This window comes from Medicago truncatula, chromosome 6 (genome assembly GCF_003473485.1).
Source record: "Medicago truncatula cultivar Jemalong A17 chromosome 6, MtrunA17r5.0-ANR, whole genome shotgun sequence".
In the NCBI taxonomy this organism is placed as follows: Eukaryota; Viridiplantae; Streptophyta; class Magnoliopsida; order Fabales; family Fabaceae; genus Medicago; species Medicago truncatula.
In genome coordinates, this window is record NC_053047.1 from 3,140,565 (window position 1) to 3,160,036 (window position 19,472).

Here is a 19,472-nt window from a genome sequence, read left to right on the forward strand (position 1 = left end):
TTATCAAAGAAACCTAAGCGATCATAAACTTAACTCAGCTGATAGGGACAAATAAATAATATATAAGATCTAAAGTTCAAACTCCGATCATCAAAAAAAAAAAAAACATAAGCAAAATGGTCCATAATTCTTAATTCAATTGGTGAAAAAAATGTTGAAATTCGATTAGGTTCAACATTGTGATCGGAGTTCGAACTCCGATCCTCCATTCATGTCATGCCGGTCCAAGAGCAATGTGAGTCAAGCAAAAAAAAAATTCTCATGAAACTAATGTAATTATTTTATTGTAAAATGCCACATAATAAAAATTGTTTTAAGTCTTTATACATGTTGGGCCGACCTTATTTTGTGTTGTGTGTTTCAAAGTTTATTTGTCATTTCATTTCATTTATTAAGTTCTCTCCGTTTTTAAATATAAGTAAAATTGAATTTTTAGGTTCATTCAATTAATGATGTATGTGATTTATATTATGGACCACATACATCATTAATTGAACGAACCTAAAATGTTAATTTTATTTATATTTAGAAACAGAGGGAGTATAAAGTAGAGTATTTATTCAACTTTTTTTTAAGGTAGAGTATTGTATATGTTTTTTTTTATGAAAAAAAACTCACATAAGATGGTAGGCTGTGAAGCCCCGATACTTCAAAATGGATGACGTATCGTATTCCTTGTGTATCCTGCACCGATATCTGCCCGATACTTCCCGATACGTATCCGGAGAGTATCCAAATATTAAATTTTATTTTTTTATAAAATAATTATCCGATACGTCCCGAATACGTGAATGATACTTCTATTTGTTCCGATACACACGGATAAGTGTGTTTTTATTTTTTTTTTATAGTTAGTAGAGTTGTCTTTGGATGAACCAGATTTGGAAGCTGGTTTGTATCTTGTTGATGGAAATGGAGGAGAGGAGATTGAGACGATTAATGTTAACTAAAATAACTTAACTCTTGAGTACTGATGTGTTCTTTTTTTGATATAGTGCTTATTTTTTAGATCGATATAGTATAACACTAACAATGTTCTTTTTGAATATAGTATATCACTGATGATGCTCTTTTTGGTATATATTGTGTATGTAATTGACTAATCACCACTCTCTTAATCGTCAATATTATTTATATTTATGTTGATGTGTTACGAGCCTATGACTGATTTATTTTGTTTGTTAATATATTTGCATATTAAAACAATTGTTATAATACGACACCAAGTCTAGCATTCCTTGTGCTGGTTAGGATTAATTGTGATTTTAATAATTTCATTTTAACTTCTTCAAAAAAAAATGGTTATAATTATATTGTACATTTAATTATATAATTTTTTTTATTAACGTATCTCAGCTGTATCGTATCTTGATTTTTGAAATTTTTCCGTATCGACGTATCGGTGCGGTATCGTATCTCGTATCCGAGCTTCAGAGATGGTAGGTATTTTTTTTGTGCAGTTTAACACATAAAAGCTCAAAGGACTCGACACTTCTACGATTTTGCAACCTCGTCATAAGTGCAAAGTATTTTATCAAAAACTAACCTTTATTTAAAGGAAAATGTTACATAAACACCCTTTATTCATACATCTCATTGTACACCCCATGTATTAAGGATATTTTGGTAAATTCATTTCACAACCATACTTTATCTTCTATTTATGTGGGGTCCAGATTGCCACGTGTCAGAATTTTATGTGGGTGTAAAGGGTGTATTGCCACATGGGGTGGTACATGTATCACCACTCTTATTTAAAATACTCATGTTTTTTTTTTTTTGGTACAAATTTAAAATAGTCATGTTAACTCGTGTCTTTAGGGCACATGTTAAACATTAATTTCATTCCATTAATTGTAAAAAATTATTGAAAATAATATTAAATATTTTGAGCAATAAATTAGCATAATTTTCCATATATAATTTCTATTAATAGAATGCTTAACATATGCCTTAAGAGCACAAGTTAACATAAATGAATGTGTATGATATATGAGATTAGTCTTGGTTCAACGACAAAAAATTGTATAGGAAATTAGCAATGTCATGATGTACTAAATGTTTATAGAAACTAGAATGGTTTGATATAGTTGTAAAAAAGACATGTTTCAAACTTGAAGATTACGAGATTGAGCTATTCTAAACTCGTGAAAGCATATAAATGTAAATATTTTTAAAAGTGTTCTTTGAATTTTAAAGTATTCTCTACCTTATATTGCGACACTACCCAGATGCGGATCTTCTTGGGAGCCATGGTAGCCATGGATCCCTCAGATATATTATTAATACTATATTATGCATACTATATTAGGTATTTTATATGTGTCACAGTGGAAACCGAAAGCTCTACAAATTTTTGACTCCCCCTACATCTTTAGTCAAAATTCGCCACCGACTACACCTCATCACCCTTAGATTTTATGCATCAAAGTTTATGTTTATGATGATTAATTTTTATGCACAACGAAATATATATTTTTTATACATGTATAGACACAACGTCCTTATCTTAAATTAGTTACTAAAATATCCCTATAACTACCTATTGATGCAATTTAATTATATTAAAAAAGTTTTACACTGTTGATATATACAAATTAAATCATATATTATAAATCATTGGTGTGATTTCAATTGAAAATGAGTATAATATAAAATCACTCAATGACAATCGATTTTATAGTTTCATTCACATTCCTATTAACTTGAAATGGCAAACAAAGAATAATTGGTATGTTTAGTAGGGCAAACAAACAAAGATAAGAGCCACTATATCACACTTTCAAGGAAACAAGTATAAAGGCAGAACATGAAAATGGTTTATGAGATGCGATTCCCATATACAATGGAACATAATATTTTTGACATCTTCTCCAACACACTTTCTAAAATTGGTTTATTTTAAAAATGAATCACTACAATTTTTGAAAAGTAAACAATTCACCAGATAAGTATTTTTTTGGTAAAATATAGTGCCTAAAATGCCCTACTAGATAGCTAAAATAACTTATTTGGAAATGAATCATTTAAAATGTGTTTTTTACCACAAAAAAAAAAAAAAGTGTTTAAGAGTGTAAAAAATGTGTACCGCAAAAAAATATGTCATTCACACTTTACTTGAGGGAGATTTTACATTCTATTGTGGTTTTATCCGACTCAATAGAGTCGGTCCGATATATTTAGAGACTTGAAGCAAATTTTATAAGGCAATTTCTCTATTCGCTCCTTACATTCTCAAATTTTATAACTAGATATTTTAAAATAAAAAAGTAAAACAAGACTTATAAAAATAAATTAAATAAAAATAGATGAATATTCTGGAATTATTTTGCATCACAAGTGATGTTTGTTTCAAAGGTTGCAAATACAAGAATCTACCTTGTAATTGTTTTAGGTTTCTTATTCTCAACGACTCAAGCTATATTATGTTTTACTTCTAAGTGATTAGTGTGTAACTTTGTATATATTGATATACTCACAAGTGTTATTATTTCTGTTGAATCAACCAGTTACAAAATCTGTGTAATCTACTTGTAAAATTTGTTATAGATTTTCAAACTAGGAATCAAAATTGTTCCTTGTATGTATTCAACGTAGTGTGTCAAATGGATAAGAGGAGGTAGTAAATCAATGCCACTGGCAAAGCAATTAGCATTCCTAGTAAGACCCTGTGACCAAAACAAGAACAATTGTTACAACCACAAATCCAGTTCTAAAGAGATAAGATAAATAATCGCACATAGAAACATAAACAACTGATCACGAAATTCAGTCAATTATGTCTACATCTCTGAAACGAGAATAGAGTGACTTATGTAATTTTTCAATTATACAAATCTTATTAAAGTTACAAAGTATTCCACTAACTTCGTTTCGCAATCGAGCGACTTCGCAGTTATCAGTGAATATGAATCATATTCAACAAAAATATATACAATCTTAGGCTCTAAGAAAAAGATTATTAAAGAAATGCTTTAAAGCATTACTTACCCTGTGCTTAAAACTGCTGGATGGACATTATACTCTCTTGCAAAAACAAAAGGAACAATTCCTTGGGGTAGAGCTGCCTATGCATATAAAAATCATATCATATATAAATATTATATGTAGTATAAATAACATTCCATTATCTAAAAAGTAATAATAAAAAATTACTTGAACAATTGCCACTTTGAGCATTGTATCTCTTAATCCAATCACAATGGAGGCAACAGCCATTAGGGCAGGACCAAAAAGAAATTTAAGTCCCATTGACACCATTGTCATCTTTGGTCCACATGCAATGATGCTTGAGTTTGATGCCATGAATAAACCTGTTAAAGTTTCATTCAAGATTCGCAACGCTTTAAAATAGTTATAATTAAAGTTAAATATGTTCAAATAATTTGTCGGTTATAATTGAATGACAGTACAAATTATCTTTACTGACGATGTATACTAATTAAATCGACCGATGAATTGATTCTCTTACCTAAGCTGAATGTGGCCATACCTAAGCCTCCACTAGACAATATTGTTATTGACTGATTAACAACATCTGGCATATCTACTCCCCACCTGAAAAACATATTTATCCAATTGTCCTTATTTATAATTAGGAAATATGATCGCCTCCAAGAATGACTGAATTTTCAAAAAAAGGTCACAGTAACGGTTGTTGTAGCGTCACATTCCTTGATATAAGGGAAAAATTATAGTCAAATGTGGCTGTAATCGCGGTCACATTGCAGTTTTGACAATGTCAAAATTATGTTGCGGCGCATATTGTGGTTGCAGACCTTTATTTAAAACCCTAGTGAACTAAACAAATGTGACATTGGGCTTACCTGAAGTGTATGCTTGCCCAAATAAGGCCTATAAAAGTTGCATAAGTATTAGGATTCATGATCAATTTCTTCCCAACTTTCATAAGAATAATCAAGATCCTAGTTTTCCTTTCTGGTCTTGTTTCTCTTCCTTCATCTTCTTCTTTTGATTGTACTTCCACAGAACTCTCACTATCTCCTTTAAGCATGAACAAGAAAATACAAATGACATAAAAAAAAATAAAAAATCTTCTGGCCCCACTTTGATTGTCACAGATTAATTCAGTTGACTAAACAAGAATAATTTATAGAAGTTAAATATTCTTACATAATTAAAAAAAAATGAAGAAAGGGTGCATCAAATCAAATTTTAAATAAACCAAAATCAGTTTTGACTTATTTGAGCTTATCTACTTGCATAAACATTTGCGAAACTATTTGATAGAGCTTATGAAAATTATGAAAACAGCTTTTGATATGTCCATAAAATGTTTTCAACTTATTTTCATAAGATTTTTAATATAGCTTATGAAAACAACTGATGACACGTCGATAAGTTGTTTTCAGCTTATTTCCATAAGTTTTCCAGGATGCATCATGAAAAAAACTAAAATCTTATATGAAAATAATTTGACTTTATTTTATCTTCTCTTACAAAAATAGCTTATACATAAGCACTTATATGATAATCGCTTATACTATAAGCACTTAATAAATTTGTTTAACCAATCAGAGTCTAAATCTTTACCTGTTTCATGTGATGGTTGTGCAGCAGGCATAGTCCTTGCAGGAATTGCAGCATCAAGCTCATGAAGAAACAAAAGCAAATTATACCAAATCATACTTTGCAAGAAAATAATCTGAGGTAGTAGAAAATCAGATTCATCTTTATACATAGCCTTCATGAGTGGAATTCCAAGGATCAAAGTATTAGGAAGTGTTGATAATGAAAGACCAGTTATAATCCATTTCAAACCTCCTCTAATATCACTAATCTTAATAATAACAATCAAGACTAAAAATGCAAGAAATTTTTGAACACAATCTGCATATATAAGTTTAAGACTCATTTTGTAAATGTTATTTGAAGATATCACTTGAAATGATAACAATGGAACTGAAAAATTTGCTACAAATTTGTTTATGCCTGCACATTGATCTGGTGTGAAAAGTTTCCACCATTTAACACAAATGTATGCTAGTAACATAGTTACATATAATGGGACAGTGGCTGTTACTACATGATAGACATCAATTAAGGAAATCATGATGATGCTATGTCTTAAGTGTTGAATAATGTTTTAGGACATTTTACAAACATGATAAGGTTTGTAGCATGATGCTTTTTAGGCTACTTTGTTGGATTGTACAATAATTATTAAGATGGAATATAATTTTGTTTGTGAAGATGCTTCTTCATAGTGACCTATCAGGCTTTTCACTATTCCTTCTATTCTTATACTAGTGTCCTTCTGATTTTGGTACTTGGTTTGATATTTTTATAGCAAAATTACACAATTAGTCCCTTAACTTTATTTTAGGTAACACTTTCGTCCTTTATTTTTTTTTTGTCACGATTTAGTCCTTTATGTTATAAAATAACAACATAGTTATCCTTTTTTATGAAAAAAATAATCAAAAAAAAATCATCAAACTCATAGGCAAACGTAAATCTTCATCATACAAGCCTAGAAAATCAAATTTCTTTGAAAAAAATCTCATAAAAATGATAAGATATTGTCATTTTATAACATAAAGGACTAAATCGTGACAAAAAAAAGATAAAGGACGAAAGTGTTACCTAAAATAAAGTTAAGGGACTAATTGTGTAATTTTGCCTATTTTTATTTATGTGAGTTGTATTTTTATATTTGAAAATTTTCAGTTACTTTTGCTTGGTTATATGCAATTCGCAATATCAAACTCACTACATGTTCTCGTGAATATAACTCAGCTGATAAAGACATCATATTATATATGCAGAGTTGAGGTTCGAACCTCGAACTTCTCACTTATTCACCTAAAGAGTGAATTTATGGAAAAAATCCACTTCGAAGGGGAGATCCATCTTGTGTGCCTCATAGGTTCTTCGACGAAGATTAGTCACTGGTAAACGGTGGTGGAAACTTATATCATGGTAACCGGAAAGAAAGACGGGATACATTTTTTTTTCTTCTTGTATGGTGATTAACCTAATCTTTTAGGGGATATCAAGATTCTGATAATTATAAGATCAAAATGGAATTTAATTAGTAAACAATAAATAAAATGGAGGGCATTTATGTCCACATGAGGTATAAAAATATATAGATTCTGATTTAGATATTGACATGTCTTTAGCAAAGGAGACCCCCATAGAGAATTTATCTGTCTGACACCATTTAAGTTCATAAAACCTAGTAGATTTGAGAATCATGATAGCTTAATTTTTTATTTTTGCAAGTGGCAAAAGAACTTGGTTAAGGTTTTAATGGAATAATTCAATTTTTTTTTGGTCAAGTAGTTTAGCGGCGGGAGAAATTCATCTTAAAGGTGAAATAGTGGGCTAAACTCCGAGGTTCGGACCCGACCCCTACATACATAATGCATTATCCCTAACCAAGTGAGCTAAACTCACAGGAACATGGAATAATTCGATTTAGTCAAGCTCAAAATTATTTCTAAAATATATACACTATTTTCCATAAATATTTTGTTAACATTGGCCACTAATGTTAACACAAAAATTTTAACTTAATTAATTTTCTATTAGTTGAATGTGATATAATATTTACTTTCCTATTGAATTTTACTTTTTTATTTTTATTTTTTTGAAACTTTTCAAAGGTGAGAAAGAAGAATAAAGAAGTAAATTGCGAGTGAAGTAATGAAGGACATGGTTATGAACAACGTGAGGAAGAATAATTTCCTAGTTTTGATAAAAAAAGTGTTAAGAATAAGTGTTCCATTGGAAATTTGCTTTTCAGAATGTAAATACAAAATTAAAGTTTTATTGCTTCTTAATGTTATCAAGCCATTAAAGCATGTAAAGGGGGAAAGAAGAGCAACCACCTTGGTTCAATATCTTCCCATATATGGCAGATAATGAAAAATCTATTTTATCTTTTAACTTTCGATGTCTCACTTAATTAATTATAACCGATAAAATAACATTACATTTCGATAATGGTGTGTAATTGTAAACCTAATATGATGTCTTCCAACTAGAATCTATAAATATATATTCCATGTCTTTTAAATAAAAATTATATGTTTAGTACTTTCTAAATCAAGTGATCACTTTCAGAGTTTAATGTCGGAAAAGTATTAAGTATGTTAATATAAACATCGATATGACAAAACAAATTTATATATAAATATCCGGATCAAGTACTTACATCAAAATCATAACTAACTATGCATAATCCCATCTTGTGGTACAGTCAGTTACAAAAATTCATAGTAAGTTGGATTTCAATCTCTGGCTCAATGCACTATAGTACTTCTGGTTCCGTAGTGAATTCACCTGTAATAAGCTTTCTGGGAATCTTTGCTTTCCTTTGCATCGATGGTTTATGCATCGATGGTTTTTGCACCAATGGTTTATGCATCGATGGTTTTTGCACCGATGGTTTTTGCATCAATGGTTTTTGCACCAATGGTGTCTGCATCGATGGTTTTTGCACTGATGGTTTATGCACCGATGGTTTCTGCATCGCTGGTTTTTGCACTGATGGTTTCTGCATCGTTGGTTTTTGCACTGACGGTTTCTGCATCGATGGTTTTTGCACCGATGGTTGCTGCATCAATGGTTTTTGCACTAATGGTGTCTGCATCGATGGTTTTTGCAACGATGGTTTTTTCATCGATGGTTGCTGCATCGATGGTTTTTGCACTAATGGTTTCTTCATCGATGGTTTTTGCACCGCTGGTTGCTGCATCAATGGTTTTTGCACCGATGGTGTCTGCATCGATGGTTTTTGCACCGATGGTTGCTGCATCGATGGTTTTTGCACCGATGGTGTCTCGGCACTACAAATGCATTAGAAAAAAGGTCATGGAACATCAAATGATACTCAAGATCTAACTATTTAAGATTTACATTGAACTGAGGGATTGTTATTATTAGGGAGATGCTAACTTGTGCCCTTATGATACATGTTAGCATGACCCTTATTATCATTAAGTTTCTTATCAATTAAGTTAGCAAGTGCCTTAAATGGTATATGTGATAATGAGTACTTTTGACACTTATGAACTCTCCCCGACATAATACTTTGTTTGTCCTAAAATAAAAGTTCTACAAAATGCAAGTTCAAAAGTCTATAGTTCACCATGCATTTAAGATTTGTGATCAATCAATGTGACTTTGTCAGAATTACAATGAACTACAATAATTTATTAAAACTACACTCTGTAGATTATTCAACATTACCGTGGTTTACAGTAATTCTGACAATTCACCTTAATATCAAACATGTAATAATTAATAATGAAATAGTGGTACATACCTGTCAAAATGGGGATGAGCATGATAGTGATGTGCATGAGGAAGTGGAATATAAGCAGAAAGTGCAAGTTTACGTGCTGCTTCAGCTTGAGCTTTGAGAAAATCATCAAGCACAAGTCCAGCCTCAAGGCATGGAATAGTAATGGCGAAAGTAACCAAGAAAATAAATGCAATCTTAGTAGAACTTCCTGCCATTATTTTCCCCATGCCTATCTTTTGTGTGTTGATCCCTTTATATATTTATTGTTTGTGTTTATCTAATTCTTTTGTTTGCTTTTATACTTATAAATGTCAAGGTCTTGAGATTAATTTGGCAACCCTATACCAATCAAACCCAAGTTAATTTGGACCTTAGAATAATCCTTGGTTTGTGTTGTTTGATAGAGTATAAATTTAGGGATGGTTAAATAAACAATGGCATTCCTTGAAAGTTTGATGGGTTTGATTCTAAATTTAGCATTGGAAAAGGTAATCATAATCATTAATCCTTCCATGTGGACAAGATCATATTGTTACCATTAATCATTATAACTTTTTGTTTGACCATATTATTGTCCAAATGTATTGCCAATTTTCATGCCTTATTTTTGTGTGCGAGTGACAATTACGTGTTTAATTATTTCTCTCCGTTTTAAAATGACTGTTGTGTAAAGTTTTTCACATAAATTAAAAAAGTAATGATATTGTCAAATGACATTACAATATTATTAAAGTGATAAATTTACTATTTGTGTCTTTCTCACCATCATAAATACAAATTGAAAATAATATTTTGGAAGTAGTGTGCTCGATAATTAGAGGGTCAAATTGAAAAAAAATGAATTAATTTTACAATGAAAAATGTAAATGATCATCATTTTGAGTCTATTTGTTTTGTTACTAAATTTCATTCATTTTAAAATAGAGAAAATATGATTTAAATAGGGGCAGACCTACATAAGGATTGATGTGACTATAATAACACCGAAATTTTTTGAAAAAAGATGGACACTATTATAAAAAAAATAGTGACCAAAGTTTCGGTCGCTAAAGCATAAAAGTTGATCACTAACTTGATTAACGATGAATATAATGACAAAAAACAGTCTATAACTTTATTATAGGAAACGGTCTTTAACTTCATTATTGACAAAAAAGTGACTGGAATTTTGGTATAAAATATTAAAACAAGATTTTGCCAATGGAGTTGTATGCCATAAAGATTGATAGACACCCTTAATGTGTACACCCTTTGTATTACTCTTAAAAATTTCAAATAACCAAATATATGGTGTCTGTGACCACATTTTTTCAGTTGCGTGACCACTATTTAAATGCTGAAAAATGCGGTCACGCAACTAAAATGTACGTGACCACTATTTTTCCACTTAGTTAACCAAATAAATTCTGGAAAATATAGTGGTCACGTAACTAGAAAAATGTGGTCACACAGACCATATATTTGATTAACTAATCTTTTTTAGAGTGATACAAACGAATGTACACATTTTTTTTTTTTGAAAACTCGGTATCCGATCCAAGAATCGACTAATCCGAGGGGACCAATCCCACCGCCCACTTGCGGGGCCCCGTTTAAAGACAGAGCAAGCTCTGTATGGACTTAGCCCACCGAAATTGGCACCAGAGGGAATCGAACCTGAGACCTCTGAGGAGCAAACTGCAAGATCCCAAGCCAACCACTAGGCCAACCCCAAATGGGTTAAATGAATGTACACATTAAAGATGTCTATCTATCATTCCTCTCTAAAAAGATATATATTAAGTCAAAAGTGGCCTTAAAACCAACATGGATGTTCAAAAACTAGATAATTTGCATGCATGTTGATTTGGTATATGCATTTTTGTGTAATAGATATTTTTTTGGGTTGATCGGTATATATAAATTATTTCTAAATAATCATTTGTTGTGTGTTAGTAAGTTATTATATTAGTTTTTTTTGAAAGGGTTATATTTATTTAAGTTGTTTGTTTTACATCATATTGAATATTATTGGTATTTATCTTCGAATCATGTTACATGCAATTAAATAGTAAATGATATTGATCTGGCAAAAGGTACAAATACAAGACATGTTACTATTGTTTTTCTCTTGTAAAAATAAATTGAATGATTTTCTCTTGTGCCCTTTTCATCACATTGCTTCTAATTTTATCACAATTATATTCTTCTCTACACCATTAGACAAAATTGAGCAAGGAGATACAAATACTAAAAAATGAGATAATAAAGCTTGTCGATGCAAAAATTATTATCCTAGGTCATTGCTTACATTAAAAAAATTTTTTTTTTTAAGAAGCTAGCTCCACTCTTTCTATAGATGACAACAATGGAACAAAAAAAACATAATCCAAAGATCAAATCCTTATAATTACCTTTATAAAAAATTTAGAACACAAAGATCAAATCCTCCATCGAAATAGTTAAAAAAAATAAAAAATTTGCATCAAAGAAAAGGACATTCTATTTGGAGAAGTGACAACAGAAAATTTCTCACCAAATGCATCACATAAAATAAATAATTCTAAGAAAGTTACTCACTATTTTGAGAGAGGTAACAAGATATCACATAATTTGATGTCATGATGGGTCTTGTATATATTTTTGTAATTAATTTTATTGAAATTTCTAACGTCGAGTTTATTCGAAGGTAAAAAAATGAGAATCACATCTTTAACTAACTCTCATATCTTTATTAGTGTAGTGTCATGTATTACCGATTTGATATCTAATTAAATGTTATAAGCTCATGTTCCTCTAAAAAAGAGTTAAAGCGTTATCACATCCCACGTTTTGAATGAAAGAATCTTTTTTCTTTTTCTTTTTTGCTACTATGTTTTACTTCTCTTGATTTTGTCTTTAACTTTTTCTCTTTTGAACGTTTTGATATCCTAATGTAATTGCCTCATTGAGTCATTGTTTGTATGTGTCATGAATGAGTACAAAACATATAAAACTAATAAAAAAAAGCATTAATAGAGTTAAAAAAAAAGCTTGCAAATAAATCGTAAATTTTTTTCTTTATTTCATTGATATCTAAAACCCAAGAAATGACTTCAAATCCCTTTCACACAACAAGGCTATAAAATATAAATGTTTTAACAAAACATAAACCCTAGCTAGAGGATTCTAATAATTTTGTGTTTGTGTAGGCATGTGATTTTGTTCACACTTATTTATAAAAATATATTATTTTTTTCTTCTTCTAACAAGGCTTTCCTACTACACAATTTAGGGCACCAGCATTCCTTGTTAGTCTACTAACATGAGATCCATCTCTTGGTTGCATCATATATGCTTTTTTGAATGGTTTCCTATTAATAGGTGCACCAGATGGAACAAATTTAGCACCATTCATGAATACATCCAATTCTGAACTCCATTGCCAATTCTTCCATACATCAGGTGGAGCATAATCTCTATGTGTGACTTCCTTTGCAGCACCATTGTCTGGAGCAATGAAACGATTTCCTTGGCTAAGAATTGTTGGTGATGAGCTTCCACCAATTGCATACATTATCCAATGAGTATAGTCATTGTTCAAAACATGAACAAAACCATATCTGCACCTTGGCATTCTTTGAATCAATCCTTGTCCAAAGTGGTTGAATGCTACTGTTATTTGCATAAGCTTGTCACCAGTGTATGAATCACTAGCTCCAAATAACATAACCTGCAATCAGAGACGGACCCATAAATTTTAAGTAATGTAGGCCATGTATATACATTTTGCAGAAATTAAATATCATATAAAATTTCATTTTTTTTATTTTATATTAATTAATATATCATGCAATAGTAGCCATTTTTTTACTTACATCATTATGTTTTGTCATGTGACAATTTGAGATTGTGATACCAGTAGAACCTTGGATAATATCAACAAGACCATCCTCACATTCAGAGAGTGAAAGATGATCAATCCAAATATTGGAAGATCCATAAATAGAGATAGCATCACCATCACTTCTTGTTCTTTGTCCAGTATGGTCAAAAGAATCCCTAATCAAACCACCTGGTTTAGCTTTAATATTTTGAATATGAAGTCCATGAATGATAACATTATTAACAAATTGCATTGTAATTCCAGCACCATCCCTAATTTGAACATTAGCTCCACGACCATCAATTGTTTTGTCAGAAGAAACCATCAATTCTTGGTTCAATCTAATGACCATGCTACGTGCAAAAGTGATCCATAATGGTCCCTTTTGGACAGCACCAAATCTAAGGGTTCCAGGTTTAGGGTTTACCATGTCATTATCAGACTCATCAGTGACCACATAGATTGGACCTCCAAGCCCACCAGTTGTCTTTCTTCCAAAGCCCTTACTACACTTGGCTAATTGAAATCGATTCGCAGCCCAATCGGCTTTGCACCTCCAACAACTATCAATTGGGTTGGTTGCTTCACATGGTCCATCATGTTTTTTACCTTTTTGCCTCATTTCCCTTCTTGTGTTGTTTTCTTCTGCTTCCATTGACCTGTAAATTTACCAAAGTGTAATTAACATAAGTTTAGACTAGAGTAATTAAACATGGACATTGTGGTCATGTGTAACTTCTCTAGGAATGGGTTCAAACTATAACCTAATATGTCTCATGGATTGATCTTTACGACCGGAGTCAAGAATACACATGTTTATACCAAAACGTATGAACGATACTCATCAATTTTTTGAATCATCGATAAGTGATTAGCATGGTGCAATAATAGATAGAAAAGAAGAAAAATAAAAGATGAAAAAGATACGTGTTTGATAACACATGAGTTTGCCAGAAGCACGGAGAACCATTGTGATATCAAACATGCACGAATAGTGATACATACATGTGAACGGCGACATTAAGGTCATGAGCAACTCCTTCAGGAATTGGAACATATGTTTCAACAGCAACTTTATGGGCTTCTTCAGCTCGAGCTTTGACAAAATCATCAATTTCAGCAGGAGATAAAACATGTGCAGCCTCAAGGCATGGAATAGTAATGGCGAAAGTAACCAAGAGAATAAAAGCAATCTTGGTAGAACTTTCTACCATTATTTTTTCCATGCCCATGTTTTGTGTTTTATTTTCTCCTTAGACTGGTTTTTTTTCCTTTATATATTGTGTATGTGTTTATCTATATTTTTTTTTTCTTTTTTGCTTATAAATGCCAAGGTCTTGAGATTAGTTTAATCTCTTAATGCACAAGACCTTGGTAAAGCTTATACCAATCAAAAGCAAGTAAGTATGGACCTTGGCATAATCCTTGGTTTGTGTTCATTTTATGGAGTACAAATTTGGGAATGGTTAAAGAATCAATGGCAGTCCTTAAAAGTTTGAAGAGTGATTCTAAATTTAGCAACGGAAAAGATGGACAACCTTTGTGTATTTTTAAGGATAATTGTGTCCACCAAAACTTTAGGCTATTAATAGATGAAAGGTCTAAATTAAAGGGAGTTAATATCGACTTTGAATTTTGAAAAAAAAAATGAAATTATTGACAATCCTTAAACCTTTTACTTGGACAAAGTCTTATTATTACATCGTTGTCCAAGTGTTTTGGCAATTTTCAAGCCTTATTAATTTAGCATGAATTGTAATTTTTTTTATAGCATGACTTTGTCGATGTATATCATGTGTATATTATACTATTTTGGTCAAAATCAATGATACTTAATTACAATGCCGGCCCAACACATTTTGAGGCCTAAAGTATTATGAAATTGTATGGAAAAATGTTGAACCCATGCTGTAAGCACCATAAAGTCTCGAGTCTACCATCTTTGCTTCATGACAAAGTTGTATAATTCATTTGTTATGTGACCTTTATTCTTTTGTATATATATACACAAATTTGTCTATTGTAAGGCCTTTATTCTAACTCCAAATTTGAAGGCCTAAAACGAGGGTTTGAGTCGCCTTACCCTTAGGCCAGCCCTGCTTAATTACTTATCATCCTCTAAAAAAAATAAATGATACCTATCATGATTAGATTACTTGGAAATCTCGTGTGTCGTGTCTAACGAAAATGGTTGACATCTAGTATGAACAAGTGGATCAAGTTGAGAGATCGTAACACTCGTTTTTTTCTTCTTCATTTGATCGAATTGATCATCGATGTGGTCTTATTTCACTATCTACCAAAGCATGATCACCTCTATATATTGCCTATTTTGGTCCACATTATAAGGGTCTTACTGACTTCTGTCTTAAAGATACATGTTAAAAAACTTAAAAATACAACTTAGACATTAAAAAGAGTAATTTTTGTATTTTAAGAATTTGAATACACAATTTTTTAAACAATTTTTTTTTTTTTTAAGAGGCAATTTTTTAAACAAAATTAGTATATGTAGTTTCTCAATATTAAAAATACACCACAACCAACTTTACTTTTGTTGTTTAAGACAAGACACAATCAACTTTACTTTTGTGTTTAATAGGACGATGCCATTGACAGTGCACAAAAGTTTGTGACAAAACTAGTGTCAATTTATGAAACACGTGAAAAATATTTTGGAGAATGCATATATTTTCTTTTTGTTACACCAATTAAAAAATAAATAAATCATGTTAAATGTCTTTAAGGTTACTCGTAGTCTTGTAAGATAAATCATGTAACATGTCTTTTAATATTTTTTTCCTTCATAAATTCTTATGAAGAAGAACAAGAAGTTTATTTAAAGTTACTCGTAGTCTTGTAAAGTAAATCATGTATGTAACATGTCTTTAAGGCATTATAGTCTTTGTCTTGTACTTCTATACGCATGATCTTTATAATTTTTCATCTTCTAATTTTTTCATTGTTCACCAAAAATGCTTATGAAGGAATACTTTTGTACAATATTTCAAAATAATAGTTTTCTTATACACATATTTTACATGAAACAATATTATAAGCTCCTTTTGACATACCACCAATTTTGCATGCCATATGCTATAGGTGAAAAATAAAATATCATGACACATAACCTAAAAACTTGTCAAGTATAAGATAAGAAGAAGTTTGAAGAATTGTACTCTGAATTGGCACTAAAATAACAATGGCTTCATGTGGCAAACAAGTTTTGTTCTTGCTATTTGTCTTGGTTGTCATTATTCCTTTCACATTTCCTACCACTACTATACCACCCAAAAATGGTGTAGAACTTTTCGGTTTATATCCCAAAACTACGTACCGTAGGTATTTTCAATCATCTAGGGGGTGAAGATTTTAGTGTTCATTGCAAATCCAAAGATGATGATTTTAGTTGGGAATTTCACCCTAATGTTTTTGGTACAACATTATTCTCTTGTAATATATCTTCGACAAGAGGTGAAGTAAACAATGTTTTCTACAATCAAAAGAGGGATCGTCACAATAGGTGTCCTTTATTTTGTGACTAGTATGTCACAAAAGATGGCATAGAAGGGTTCAAAGTATTGGTTGATAGAGATGGATGGGAAATTGGTACGAAGCAAGACATAATTTTTAAGTGGGATCCTTACTCAAGATAATAATAACACATAGATATGCATGTGTTAACTTGTATTTATTTATTTATTTATTTCATAAATGAAAATTTGCTTCACATATTTTGCATTCAGTCAGATTTCTTTTCCATTTCCATATAGTTGTTGGTGTTTTTGGATATATATATATTTTTTTTGGTTTATTGCTAAATGTGATTTGTGTTTGTATTTATTTAGTAACAGGGCCGTTCCTAGAGTTTTACGGGTCTTAGATATAATATGAGTAATGGTTCATTATATAATATGTCGTAATTTTTTTTAACTCATTGTTGTGATTTTATTAGCTCTTCATTTTGTTTTTTTTCCCGCTTTTCACTACCAAATAATTTTTTTTTGCCAACATTTGAAAATAAATCAAATACATTATAAATACCAAAACAAAATAAAATACCGTAGAAGAGAACAATAGAACCTGTGAAATGATCATGAATGTGTCTCACATCGGTTTCATGATCTTGCAATATCAAATTCAATTTTGCAATCCTTTCAATTAATTCAAGAAATTTGACATTACAATATTGATATAATTTATTTTTTTGGAACCTTAGAAAGACACGATTAAGATTAATTTCGTAGGCTAATTTTCAACTAGGAAATAATTTGTTTTGTTATGAAAATTATCCACATTTCTTGGATAATAAATATCACCAATATTTTTAATTTTAGTGAGGACATTATTAGGAAACCCCAAAAAAATATCGCTAATTTCTTCGATAATAAATTTTTTGGCACATTATTAAGAAAAACCAATTTATTTTATAGAGAGGGTATAGAAACCTTTGTGTTATACGAGAGTATATATAACAAATCTCACTAAAAGGGCTTAAAACATTAATAGACTTGGGTCCATTCCTACATCATGTCAATATTCAGGCCTTTTAATAACATTTGCTATATAAACCCCCATAAACCAAATATTTTCATATACACCCCTCTCCATAAAAACATTTGTAAAGCCCCCTAACGGCATGGGCTCTAGGTCGTCGCACGCCAGCCTATGCCTAGGGCCGGCCCTGTTTAGTAGAAATATAGTTGGAGTTGGTATCTTTCTTACTGGTACCTTACCAACTATTTGTATTCTAGTAGAAATATAGTTGGTGTTATCTTCTCAAACTTGGGGAGTTGGTTTCGTGACATTGTGTTAGGCCCAACTAAATGTTAGACAATCTACGTACTATCAAATTTTTGCTATCGCGCCATGACCATTTATATTCACACATCAAACTCAAAAGTAACAGACGTTGTCTTAAGAGTCTCATATTAAATTAAAGATTTTGTAAACCCGTGTAAGTGTGGACCGTACTCAACTCACAAGCTCAATTTTTTAAGGGTAAATATCTCTTTTTGTCCCTGTAATATTAGCAGAATCTGCATACATGAAACATAAAATGAGGGACCAAAAGTGGAGGAATATGAAATTACAAGGACCAAAAGTGGGAGGAATATGAAATTACAGGGACGTGATTTATGCAGATTCTGTTGACGTGATGAAAAGATGACCAAAAGTGAAAGAATATGAAATTATATGGACAAAATCTAAATCTTTTATTTTACAGGGACTAAAATCGGAATTCGCTAATATTACATGGGATATTTACCCATTTTTTAAAGTTGTGTTGGACCCAGCATATATCATAAGATTTTTACCTTATGTTGGAGGAGTGGGATTCTCACGTCCCAATGTTCACGATCGTGGTATTTGCAAAGCTTCAAATTGAAAGTCAATAAATGTACGATGATGCCATGCATACAAACACATAATATATCCACGAATTCTTTTAAGGGTTGCTCTCATATTCAAATAATGTTGCCCATTATAGTTATAAACATTACGTTACCCTTTATAGTTACTGAAGTTGTCCTTTTTATTGAATATCTGAAGAAAGTAAGGTAGCAACTAGCAACTATTGTCCTTTAATGAAACTTTTACCAATTTTTCATTTATTTATAAAAACCACCAAAAAAATCCATTGAAGCATCCTACAACATATGATATAACAATGACAACCTTCCTATCAAATAGATTAGATGTTGCTTATATCTTAAGTTCTTTATAATCAAATAAAATATGGTTTAGTAATCAATCATTTCAAGTATGCTACGTTACTCACTGTAGATCAAGAAATGATCAAGGATTTTAAAATAGTAGGGGCAAGATCATAAACGACAATCATATTAAAAACAAACTACTAGAAAATTGAAATAACCCCGTAAATTATATTCGGAAAATAATGAAATTGATCAATGAATTTGACATCATTAATACTTAGCGATGTAACTAGAGTTGAAAATTGATTTTTTCACACTTTTTTTGAAGTGTCTAGTGGTTGGAATTCACCTTTTAAGGTGAATAAATGGGGTGTCTGAAATTCGAACTTCAACTCCTGCATGTAACAATGCATTGTTCATGTCAACTGGGTTATGCTTACGAAGACTGTTTGTTTAACCCTTTAAATAGTTTTCAATGATTTATCTCTCACACCATCATATGTTTACACAAATAAAACTATTCATTAATTTTTTGTGGAGACTACACTTAATTATTATTTAAAAATAAAATAAAATTATGCAATAATTAATGATAAAATGTTAGTGTTAGAGATACAAACAGAAAGAGAATCATCGATATTAGATGAAAACAAACGATTCACATGACACCAAATTAAATCATAACAGTTATATT

The 19,472-nt window shown here is 30.8% G+C and overlaps 3 protein-coding genes across 3 annotated transcripts; 1 reads left to right on the plus strand and 2 right to left on the minus strand.

Annotated features, from left to right (window-relative positions):
* Positions 1–3,444: 3,444 nt before the first annotated feature.
* Positions 3,445–6,254, minus strand: LOC25495275 (auxin efflux carrier component 8). The gene is made up of 6 exons (XM_013595479.3): positions 5,554–6,254; positions 4,827–5,004; positions 4,472–4,557; positions 4,156–4,313; positions 3,991–4,067; positions 3,445–3,668 (listed from the first exon to the last, which is right to left on the minus strand). The coding sequence occupies exons 1-6, from the start codon at positions 6,071–6,073 to the stop codon at positions 3,602–3,604; spliced, it is 1,086 nt and encodes a 361-aa protein (XP_013450933.1). The 5' UTR covers positions 6,074–6,254; the 3' UTR covers positions 3,445–3,601.
* A 2,098-nt stretch (positions 6,255–8,352) lies between these two features.
* Positions 8,353–9,689, plus strand: LOC112422449 (uncharacterized). The gene is made up of 2 exons (XM_024785338.2): positions 8,353–8,816; positions 9,296–9,689. Exons 1-2 carry the CDS (start codon positions 8,353–8,355, stop codon positions 9,390–9,392), a joined length of 561 nt encoding a protein of 186 aa, XP_024641106.2. The 3' UTR covers positions 9,393–9,689.
* Positions 9,690–12,440: 2,751 nt separating this feature from the next.
* LOC25495277 (pectate lyase) lies at positions 12,441–14,344 on the minus strand. The gene is made up of 3 exons (XM_013595481.3): positions 14,124–14,344; positions 13,111–13,777; positions 12,441–12,965 (listed from the first exon to the last, which is right to left on the minus strand). Exons 1-3 carry the CDS (start codon positions 14,342–14,344, stop codon positions 12,498–12,500), a joined length of 1,356 nt encoding a protein of 451 aa, XP_013450935.2. The 3' UTR covers positions 12,441–12,497.
* Between the last annotated feature and the right edge of the window lie 5,128 nt (positions 14,345–19,472).